General features: G+C 41.3%; 1 protein-coding gene across 10 annotated transcripts in view; it reads right to left on the bottom strand.

Moving 5' to 3' along the window:
• The window catches only part of ATP13A3 (ATPase 13A3), an 80,899-nt gene that overhangs the window by 4,006 nt on the left and 64,521 nt on the right, over positions 1-12,372 (bottom strand). For 9 of the 10 annotated variants that reach the window (XM_057738291.1, XM_057738293.1, XM_057738284.1 and 6 more), the window contains 2 exons: positions 7,818-7,898; positions 6,115-6,204 (listed from right to left, as the gene is read on the bottom strand). In XM_057738291.1, coding sequence (XP_057594274.1) covers positions 6,115-6,204; positions 7,818-7,898 — 171 coding nt within the window. Of the gene's footprint in view, positions 1-6,114; positions 6,205-7,817; positions 7,899-12,372 lie in introns of those variants that run through there. The other variant, XR_009054241.1, reaches the window with a different exon arrangement.

The following is a 12,372-nucleotide window of genomic DNA, read 5'->3' on the forward strand; positions in this document are numbered from 1 at the left end:
TTAAAACCACATTCTTGTTAACATAAAAAAAAATTTTATTTTATAATGATGGTTTCCCCAGTGCTCCACAACTGGAAAGAGGTACATAGAAAGGAATAAAGTACTATTTCTTAGTATTATTTCATCATAAAAAGCTCTGCTGTCACAGAAACCCTCTCTGATCAATCCTAATGTTTTTACTTGATGTGATCTTAGATAAATAGCTCTTGGAGAACAAGAAAGCAGAGTCCCTGGTTATTGTACAAAAATGTAAATTCAATATAGGCCCTCAGAATTTGTCTTAATTGAAACTGGAAATACATGAAATAAAACTAAATGACTATGCTGAGACCTGTAGTCATATTTACTTCTGAAGAACAGTCAATTCTTAATTATTTTGGCTGTTTCTTCTACCAAGCAAAATTAAAATCCCAGGTTACTCTATTTTGCCACCAACATATAGCCTAGGCTACAACCAGGTCTAATCTCAAATGAAGTAAGATGGCCCTTGCAGCATGAGTGTGAACTGGACAGGTCCACTTACACACAGATGTTCTCAGTAAATACCAGAGTGCTACATGATCCACGACGGAGTGACTGCAGATACAGAGGAACCCCGTACACAGAGGGCCCGTTAGATTGTATCAGTCACAGCAGGTTTTTGGCTGTGGGGAGGGTCAGCGACCCTAACCCTGGCGTTATTCAAGGGTCAACTGTAACCTAACAAAATGGAAGCACAACATAACTGAGAGAGGCCTTCTAATGTTAACTCTCAAAATAACTTCATGATGAAGAAAGGCAAATGTGCTGTAACACAGACCCTGAAACACAGTTTTCTAAATTGGCCAATGAATAGCAAAAATACTTTAAAATGAAAATTCTTTATTTAAAACTTCTTCCAATTATATTCCAATACAGACCTTAAACAAACAAAATTCTTCGTACTCTGACTTGGTAGGTCTCATCTTATTGAGACAACCACCAGGAACCTACTACCCTCTCCTTCCTCAAAACTGAGGGTGGGCAGGCGGCAGAGCGCCCAGAGCCTGATACACAAGGACCACGGGCTTTAAAAGGCCTTCCAGTTTACTGTGTCGACAAAACACAGTCAGCTGCAGCACTACCAAGAATTTAAATTTAAAGGCAAAAACTGGTTGGTCGCAAGTAAGCGATATTAAATTAGGGGTGGGGTGGGCTCGTGGGGATACAGATTAGAGGACTATTCATCTAGGAGCCTCTTTATCGTCATAGCTAAAAAGAGTCATTATCGTCACCTTAGAGGAAGCCCACAAGAAAACATTTAGCATGAGAATACAGAAGAGACCAGATATAGGAGTCTTCAGGTGACCCAAATAACAAATTCCTTTCCAGGACAGGCACACTTAGTATGACAAGCCTTAGTACGTAATCTCAGGTGACGGTTCACGACTTGGACGTATCTCTTCCCCAAGGTGTTTAAATTCTTCAATCTAATTGCAGGGGGGAAAAAAATCACTGTTCCTAAATCAATGTGAAAGCTGTCACTTTTTATTTTACAGCAAGTAGTTTTGTTAAAGGATCACAGAAAGGAGTGAATGGTGAATGCTGACTTTAAAAAAAAAAAAAAGAAAAAAAGAAGGCAGAAACATATAGGCCTTGTCTTTCCAGATGAGCCCACTAGGTTGAAAGCAATGCATAACAGGCTGAGTTAAGGAAAGTCACAGCCAAGTCTATTCAAATGTAAGACAGACAGACACAGACACACACACACACACACACACAAATCCATCATTCTCCACCTGTGGAATATAAGGCAAGCAATAAAAATCAAACGAATTCCACTGCAAACAGAATCACAAATGAATAGTCTTCTTTTTACATTAATGTGCGTTTTTTAAAAACCATGTCTATTAAAAGCAATGTACACTTGTTATAATCTTAAAAATAAACTGAGTCACAAGCAACCCTAGAGACGCCCCCTCCACTGTAATCTGACTTATACTTTGTTCTTGTACCCTCACCTCTCCCACATATCATACACAAAAAACGCACTGTAAGCAAGCACAGGCTTGTTAGTTTACAAACACACGCATACCACAGACATCCTCAAACAGCGTAATTCACTGGTAGAGAAAACAAACAGTGCTACAGGCATGCTAGAATGAGAACTGAATCAAGAGAGAGGAGACAGCTGCAACAGGACAAAGGCAAGCACTGTGCAAGGAGAGGAAAGAGCTGCAGCATCACGGAGCTTAGAATGAGCGCCAAGGCCTCCCCAAACATCTAGGTGCAGTCCCTAAGGCAGGAGCACACAAGAGCCCCAGCAAGTGGATCCTGTGATCTGCTCCTGAAAGGCATGGTTAAATAACCAAGGGTATCCCTCATGGCTACCACAGCCCAGCAGAAAAACCACAAAGAACTTTCAGAAAGATACACAGCTAAAATTCTCCTGCTTCTTAGACCAGTCCAAGCTGTTCATCCTAGAACCCCAAAGCCAGCCTGCTCCTAGCAGTGTCTTTTTAGGAAATGTTTTCATAGGTAGTATGTAAGATATAAAGCCATGCTTATGTGGGAAATGTAATGGTACTGTAGTTTTCATAAAAGTCTTCTACCATACCAATCCTGAATATAAAACAAAGACAATCAAAATTAGAATTCTATCTAAATAAGCTCGAATAAGATCCTAAGTGGCATAAAGACGACAGCTAACATCTGGATTTTTCCCCCAAAAGGAAAACATAATCAGGACAAATTCTCAGGCATTATCAAAATACATGATGTTATGACTCCAGTTCCACATCTACCACTAAGCAGCCTCAGTTTACCACACACAGGACAGGCACAAATGCTTCTTTGAAAGAGACCGTGTAGCACAGATCTCAAACACGGGTAAAGCTGCACAGAAGACAGCTGACGATGGGGCCCTCCACTAAAGACGTCTCATCAGTAGATCAAAGGTGGAGCTCAATGAATACCCTTACTTGAAAAGCACTGCCATCTCAAGAATCTTTTTCTTTTTTTCTTTTTTTTGGGGTGGGGTGGGGGGGTCAGAGAATAAGTGTTAACATCTGGGGCTGCAAAGATCATTCTAGGAAAAGAATATGTAGTTACATTAAAGTTTTAGCTTTGATTATTTACCAATGGTTTATTTAACAATGGACATTTACTGAGCCACTGAGCATTAATAAGAAAAAGAGCCACTATGGGAAATAAATGACTATTATATAAAAATCTTTCCTGTATCTAAACTAGGTTGGCTGCACATACGTTCAGCGGGCCAAGTAAACATACTATCTGAAATGCCTACTACTAAATAAAATTAAAAAGTTTATTTGGTTTCTAAAGAACAGATGGAGGCTTTCTGTTACAGGCATATTATGGTCCTGGGCCCATATAAAACTGAACTTGAATTGCAGTTCTAACACCGCTTCCTCATCTGTGAAGACACGAATATCTTTAGCCTCTCTATCCTCATCTCTTAGGTGGTTGTAACAGTTAGAGAGAATTTATACAAAATGCCTCACAGTGTCTACCATAAAAAGTACATTTTGAAAACAATAGCTCCTGTTTGTCTCCATTCTGTCACTTGATTGGTTCTATCAGCTTGCATCTCTATGGCTCCAGCATGCGAGGCAGTGTGGCACAGTGGAAAAAACACTCCTCTTAAATCAGAAACCCTGGCTTCAACTCCCAGCGTGGCCACTCACAAGCTGCATAACCACAGCAAGCTGACTGAATGCTGTTTCTTTATGTACAAAACCAAGTTAGAAACACCTTAAGAGTGGAAGGGTTCTGGAGGTGTTGCAGAGCTGCCTTGCAGATCACCAGATATTTTGGACATGGTTACTAGAGATTTCTAGGTGAGGTTCTCAACTTCCCAACTCAACTGTGTAAGACCTGGAGCCTAGTCCAGGGTCTCTAGGTTTGAAGCTTCGAATCCTACTCAATGGTCTCTGGGTCTATATGGTAAAGAAGGAACAAAGAAACAAGGCTGTTCTCCAACATTAAGAGAAGACTGGGAGTTGCCATCTGAGAAGACCTCACGGGATTCTTGGTAGGAAAGAGCACAGAACGGGCTCCTAGGTGAAGCAGGTCACTCTCATCTCTACTTTCTTTTTCACCTTATGACAGGGTTTTTCAGCCTTGGCACTACTGACATCTTGGTTTGAACAGTCTTTGTGCTGGGTGCTGCTGTAGGATGTTTGCTTAGCAGCACCTCCAGGCTCTACCCACGACACGCCAGTAGCAACACCCACGCCCCCGATTGTGACAAAAAAGTCTCCAGACACTGCCAAGTGTCTCCGGGAGAGTGGGGGGCCTTATCCCTAGTTGAGAACTATAGCCTTACAGTAACCTGACTAACGGAGGGGCTCTCTCCAAGGGTCACAAACACGAACAGTGAGAGCACAGTACAAACGGGAGTGTCTGAAGATGAAAGCATAGCATTCTGTGCTATGAGGTTTTAAGAACTCTCTTTCTAAAGCCAATGATTTTAAAAATGCTTTCTTACTTAAATCATGACCCTAGAAACTGAAGGCCAAAATTCTTGTCTACTCACTGATGCTCAGAACCGGTTAACACATGGGGCCTGCTGGAGCCTCCCTGCTCGAGACCACTCTCTCCCTCCACTCTCTCCCCAGACCACTTCAGAGGTACAACTTCACATGAGAGGCACAAACTCTTAAAAATAATGAGGACACGTGCTTACTTACAAATTTTTAGAAAACAGATGTAGCAAATGACTCAATTTTCTGCCATTTAATTTTGGTTGAAACGTGAGGAAGGCTTTCCAAGTTACATTTTTTACAGCTTTATGATACCCACTTTAACTTAGGGTATAGGTCCTCTTCGGAACCTGCGTTTCCTGTTTAGATCAATAGTCAGAGATCTCTTTGCAAAAGCTAAAAACTCAACAGAAATGTTTTCCTTGGCCAAGGCCTTTCCAGTACAAATATTTTATATGAGGACTGATGACAGGACCCAAAGTTAACCCCTCGAAGTAACGTAGTGAGGTAACCAAGACACAGCGGAGATTTAGCTCAGGGACCTGAGCCTCTGACACAGCTCTGGTCATACTTACCAGGGACAACGGGGCACTACGCTGCTTTGAGAAAAAGAAACTAAAGCAGATTTTAGACTTATCACTTCATTACAAAACTATCCCTACTCATCATCAACCATTAGAAAAGGAAACAGTGCTCTACAGACCCTCTCATAAAGTGATCCTGTGACGACACCAAGCATCAAGCCTAATGAACACCAAAGCAAAGCTCAGGACATAGCTACTCAGGTAAAAGAAGGCTTTATTTTTAAATAAGTGAGGGGTCCATGCCAGGGAATCCTCTTGAATTTGGAAAGCTTCCTCCTGGCTTGGGAGGAGTGAAAGGCTTAGAACTCGTGTCCATGAAGCATATCACCCAACTACAAACAGCAACGCGACAGTAACGAGGGAGGGAAACGTCACATTGCCGAGTTCTCTATACTCAAAAAGCTGGCTCAGAGCTGCGATTCAACAGTACTGGTTTCAAAAATAAGACTAAACTATATTTTCTATCAAGAATTTCAACATCCTTACACCAAAAAATGGGTTTTATTCACCTGCTTCTCTCTTCTTTTTACCACAAAAAAAGCCAAAAGTCCTAAACCATGGTTTGTATAAAAACCAACACTATCTCTCTGGAATTTTTTCTGAATGATGAGAGATAAATGCTGGGGAAAACCAAAAAGCCACCCAAAATTAAGCAACTCACAAATCAGAAAAAATTGCTCAGATTTTTGACCTTTGGACTCTGATCCATGAAGAAACAATTCCCATTTCACAACTTTACATGAATCTCATTTAGCTTCTAATGGGACTCATAAAAACCGGAAACATAAAAATTAAGTCAGACAGAAATGGAAAAATGAACTTACCACTGAAGACAAGACCTTCACACACAGAGAACATAGGGATTGGAATGGAAAGGAGGCTTGTGAAATTTCTGAAGTCCTAAAAAGCCTGCAACAAATGTTTGCCATGAATTTTTTAGGACTCCTTACAAAACATGAAATGCCAGGCACAGAGGGAAAGGTTGAGCAGCACACAACAGAATGCCAGCCTACACAATGCAGAGGACACAGTGATGAGAAGAGCTGAGAGTAAGGGCTGATTCCAACCTGCGGTGGCTGTGTGCTGCTGAGGCGATATTCTCCTTGTTTGTCTCGATTGAACACAACTTTCCAAAGGATCATGTCAAGGAAGACGTTCTGAGAGACAGTCCAGTGGGTTAAGAATTAAAAATACTACTTTGTTAATGCATACATTTAAAAAGGCTCACACGATGCTGAGTCATTAGTGAAAAACATGATTTGGTTTCCACACAGAGAATTTCAGTTAATACTGCGAAAGGGTAAAGAATAATGACAGGACTTTTGCAACAAACATAAAACATCATAAAATTCTTCATAAAATGTGGCCTCTAAATTTTCTACAAAATATGGCTTTTATTTGAATCCTTCGGTCTTTCCCATATTAAAAGAATGCTTTTCCTCTGAAGTATTTTTCTTAACAATGAATGGTGTTATTTATATATAACTATACGTGAGTATGACGAAAAATAACTCTGTGGATAGCAAGAATAAACTAAGGGAGATCAAGAAATGATTCCCTAGAAATTGTTTTTTCAAAAGATCTTATCTTAACATTTTAGTGAAAAGATGAACTTAAACTATAGGAAGAGGAAAGCTTTTAAAATACAGTATCTTGGATGTGCTTTCTGCTGTGCATAAAACAGCACAAACACACTAGCGTAGGCAACGTAGACGATGCGTGCCATAATAACCGTACTGCCCACTGTGGCCCCAATTTAAACACCACATCCTCTTTTAGAAAAATAACAGACATAATTTCCAAGTCTAGAACTATTATCTCTACAGTATACGTATTTCCCACACATGACCTAATTTTAATTCAAAAGCCTACTCTGTGAAACCCTTAATTAAACATCACAGGTGCATCTCCTTCTTCATTTGATATACTGCTGCTGTACCAGTGAGAAACAGCAGCTCTGAAAACAGACCAAACTGTATTACTAAGCAGCAAGTGAGAACTTGCAATCTCCTTTCAGAGAAGCTGACCTAAAGGCACTCCTAGTGGGAGGGTAACTATACAGCATACAATGGATGGAAGAGTACGTAGGGCCTCCTCCCTCCAGGGAAAACGTAAAAGTAGGCAGCAAGGAAGAGGCCCCAGCAATCACCGCTGGGCTCCGTAAGTTCATCACGGTGGCTGCTTCATGTTTTCTGTAAACTCTCTCATTATTAACACTCCCTACACTTCCTGGAGAGTGCCCCTCCCTCTCCCCCCTTAAATGGGAGATTTGACTGTACAGCACAGGACCTGGGTGGTACTCTGATGTTCATGGCCGCTGGTGTGCCAGTTTATGGGCTACCTGAGCACCAATCTTCTCTCCTTTCTCTCTAGCACTAATTTTTGATTTCTAACTGCTTATTTTCTCCCACTTATGACTGCAGCTAAGTCATACCCCACCCCCCGCGGCCCCCTTTTCTTCTGGCTACATCTCATGGCATGCGGGATCGTAGTTCCCCGACCAGGGACCAAACCTGCTCCCTCGGCAGTGAAAGATCGGAGTCCTAACCACTGGACCACCACGGAATTCCACTCCGTCTCTTAACATGACTATCATTAGCTCATGGAAAACGTGAGATGAGAAGCCTAAATGAATTTAACTACAATGAAACAACCTCTTTGTGGGTTTCCATAATGTTACCTACCCTTCCCCCCCCCCCCCCCCCGTTATCATTAAATATCAAGAATCGCAAAGCAGCACGGCAGCCATTGAACTCCGCGAAGCGCTTACCTCTACCACGATGGAAACGAAGGCGTTGACAAGAACAATGATGAGCACGGTTGTCCGCCACTGATACGGCACACACACTATCTGTAAGACAAAAGTTACGCTAACGCGGTACGCACTTGATATTACAGCATTACATCATAATTTCCAATTTACTTAACTCCCATTATATGCCAAACACCTTCACATATACTATCTACTCAGTCCTCAACAATGCCACAAGCTACTTTTCAGATGACAAAACACAAAGTGAAGTAACTCAAGGTTTAAAGATACATTAAAGAGGTTGAACTTATCGACAAATCCTATTCAAACTCAAAAGCCCATGCTCTACTAGGATCATGAATTTCTAACAAGTCTCTATTTTAAAAATAAGCCCCTAGGGCTTCCTAGGTGGCGCAGTGGTTAAGAATCCGCCTGCCAATGCAGGGTACACAGGTGCGATCCCTGCTCCAGGAAGATCCCACATGCCGCGGAGTAACTAAGCCTGTGCGCCACAACTATTGAGTCTGCACTTTAGAGCCCGTGAGCCACAACTATTGAGCCCACGTGCTGCAACTACTGAAGCCCACACACCTAGAGCCCGTGCTCCGCAACAAGAGAAGCCACGGCAATGAGGAGCCTGGGCACCACAACGAAGAGTAGCCCCCGCTCACCACAACTAAAGAAACCCTGTGTGCAGCCACAGAGACCCAACAAAGCCGATAAATAAATAAAATAAATTTATTTAAATTAAAAAAAAGAAAGTCCTATCTTTAAACAATGAAGTAGATACCGATCTAATAATGAAGTATTACTCAAAACTCTACACTGTTTAAAGACAAATTCACACACACACACAAAACTATGCAATCAATTTAAGAAGTAAGTTTTCACTTTAAAACCTCTGGTTAATTTCTAAGGCCTAAAAAAAAGATCTCATCCATGCATTCATCCCTTTAGTCAGCAAATTTACTGAGTACCTAAGATATCGTGTCAAGTGCTAAGGAGTGACATGATCTAACACAGTTTAGAAAGACACTAACAGCTCAGCAAGGATTTGAGGGATGGGAACTGCTATACTGATCCAGGCAAGAGACAATGGTAGCCTAAACTGCAGTGGTGGGGGCAAAATAATAAATAAATATATTTGGTCTCTGTCCCTCGTTCCGGACCCAGAGCTCTTTAAACTCTTAATTTCCTGAGTGGTGGGGGTGATAAGAGTATCTTAAACAGAGCTTCTAAGGCTACTCTCGATGCTCCTGGATAGCTTCAGGATGGGGCTGGTCACCAAAAAGACTAAGGCCCCCTCCCCCATCCTCCAGGGAGAGGGGAGGGGCTAAGACTGCTTGAATAATTGATCATGCCTATATGATAAAACCTGCATTTAAAAAATCCCTGAACTACAGAGTCTGGAGCGTCTCTGAGTTGGTTCAACACGTCGTGTGCTGGGAGGGTGATGCATCCCAATTCCACAGGACAGAAGCTCCTGCGCTTGGGGCCCTTCCACACCTCGGCTTCTGTACCTCTTCATCTGGCTGTATCCTATACCTTCATTATATTCTTTATAATAAAACAATAAATATAAGTGCTTCACTGAGTTCTGTGAGCTGTGACAGCAAATTACCAAAGCTGACAAGAGGGTAGTGGGAACCCTGATTTATAGCTGACTGGTCAGAAGAAGTATAGGTGACAGTCTGGGACCTGCAACTGGCGCCTGGAGCAGGGGCAGTCTTGTGGGACCACGGCCTTAACCTGTAGAGTCTGTGCTCACTCCAGGTAGTGTTAAAACGGAACTGCAAGACACCCTGTCGGTGTCCAGGGAGTTGGAGAACTGGGTGGTGTGAGTAGGAAACAATAGTTTCCTTTTAGGTGGCAGATGGGATTGGAGTAAAGAGAGAGACAGAGATTCAGAATAAGAAACCTGAGAAAACCTAGGAACAGATTGGCCATGAAAACAGAAGGAAAAGACAAGTACACACACACTTCTGCCTTGGATAAATGGCAGTATCAAGAAACAGAGTCGAAGCAGGGTTGAGGGAGAACATGATGCGCTTTGTATTTTACATGTTAAATGAGAGAACTGATGGGTGAACCACGCATACAATGTTCAGTACGTCAGTGGATATTCAGGTTAAAGCTGAACTGTGAGACTAGGCTAAGAGTTTTCCACAAAGTCAGGAGTTTTCAACACAGAGATGGCAACTACAGGTGAAGCTACAATTAAGGATGAGGTCACCTGAATGGACAGAGTAAGATAAGGGATAAGAACACAAATGTGTGGAACACTAACATTTAAGACACAGGCAGAGGGTGTGGAACCACAATGGAGAATGAGAACGAGGAGTCACAGAAGCAGGAAAAGGTCAGAAGAGAGCAAAGCATCACAAAATTCCAGGCGGAACGTCTCAAGAACGATGGCATGTCTAACTTGTCAAATACTGCTGAGGAGACAAGGAAGACTGAGGGGAAACAAACAAACAAACCACAACAAAAAACACGAGGGGGACAAACCCACTGGACTTAACAAGAGGGCTGTTAACTGCCTTGGCAAGGGCAATTTCAGCAGACGTGCAGGGGCAGCAACCAGACTGAGCTGAATGAAGCATTCTTTCAAAGAAAAAGAATTCGGCTGTGAAGCAGAAGACGTGTGGCGAGAGAGAGAGATGATATAAATGTGTTTTACTTTCTTCTTTTGCTCAAAGTGCTTATCTAAATCCCTGAATGAAGCATGTGGGGAAACATGCCCACACACGGTTGGTTAAGACTACAAACTGTCAGCCTCTTCAAAGTTCAGTAACACGGTATTTATAAAAATTCAAATTCTAGAAATCCTTTGACCCAGCAATTCTACTTCTGACATTAGCCTCTATATATGCATTTGTCCTTCTTAGTGAAGTGTGCAAGAATCTGCAAATACAGCACTGTTTATAATAGCAGAACAGAGGAAACAACCTAAATATCCATTAAAGGGATTCGTTAAAATATGGAAAAGTCTTTGAAATGGAATGCTCGTACATAAAGTTCAGGTAAATTTGATACCCAAACTCGTCAATAACATCAAGAAAAGAAGACTAAGTCTGATTTCACGTATGCAACCAGAAGCAAAAACCCTAAACAAAATCACAGTAAACCAAATTCGGCAGGTATAAAACAAGAACACATCATGACCAAATTGGATTCATTCTAGGAATGCAGTATTGGTTCAACATTTGAATATCAGCCGACTATAATTCACCACATTCTCCTGGGAGAAACATTCTGTGACCATTTCAACAGCTGTAGAAAAAGCATTATGTAAAATTAAACACCTATTTATGTTAACAACACCATAGAAGAGGTAAGATTCCTCAACCCAATAAAGAACATATACTAGAAACCTACAGCCCACAATATACCCAATGGTGAAATACTAGGAACACTCCCCGTAGAGTCAGGAACAAGACAACCACATCGCTTCATGTGGTTAACAGACATGAAAACACATAGACGCGTAAGGACGGAAATATCAGGAACAAAAAAAGTCACTATTTATAGATAACTGTCTAAAACAAAATCCTAGAGAATCTAAAAATTATAAGAATAAAGTTCGACAAGGCTGATGGATACAAGATGAACATCCAACAACTGCACTGTTTCTACCAGCATAAAAGGTTACAAAATGCAATTTTAAACAGATACTCATCAGAGGAACAAACACCATAATACTACAGGAATAAATCTCACAGAGACTTGTAAAAAACCTTTAGGGAAGAAAGATATTCTGAAGAAATACAGATATTCTCCCCCTCAATTTTTGATAAACCCAGTGTAATTCTAATAAAAATTCCAAGAGGACTTACCCTGGTACTTGACAAACTAAACGTACAATTTACATGGAGGAGGAAAAGCTCAGGAACAGCCAAAAAGATCTTGATGAACAATGTGAGGTGGGGACATGGGTCCTATCCAACCATATATCAAAATTACTTATAAAGTCATACGACATTTCACACCCACTAGACAAACACTGGCGATGATGTGGAACAAAAGATCTCACACACTGATGGGAGCATAAATTGGTACAATCACTTTGGAAAACAACTGGAACTTTACAAAGCTAAAGAGGACGTGCTCAAAATTATACTAGAACACACCATAAGACCCCTTTGCCCTAGTGGTACGCCAAGGTAAGGGAGGTGGTAATGCAAGCAGTATTTTACCACTGACATTGCTTGGAATTCCCACAACAGGGTGATACTTAATAGCAGATGGGTGTTTAGTGGGCTTTATTGCTGGTTTTAAATTCTCAACAGCATCACACCACCCTTCGTACTTGGGATGAACTCTTCAATATTATGCACTCCCTTATACTAAGAGACATGTATAAGAATGTTCACATCAGCACCATTAATTCAGGAAAAGTCTATAAACAACCCAGTTATCTACCAATGAAGGACTGAGAAGTGAATTATGGTATATTCCTATAACAGAATACTACATACAATGAAAATGAAATGCATGTAGCATCATAGCAAGGCTGATGGGAAAAAGTAAGTCGCAGTAAAATAGAGATCGCAAGACACCATTTTCATAAAGT

This window comes from Hippopotamus amphibius, chromosome 6 (genome assembly GCF_030028045.1).
Source record: "Hippopotamus amphibius kiboko isolate mHipAmp2 chromosome 6, mHipAmp2.hap2, whole genome shotgun sequence".
Taxonomy (NCBI): Eukaryota; Metazoa; Chordata; class Mammalia; order Artiodactyla; family Hippopotamidae; genus Hippopotamus; species Hippopotamus amphibius.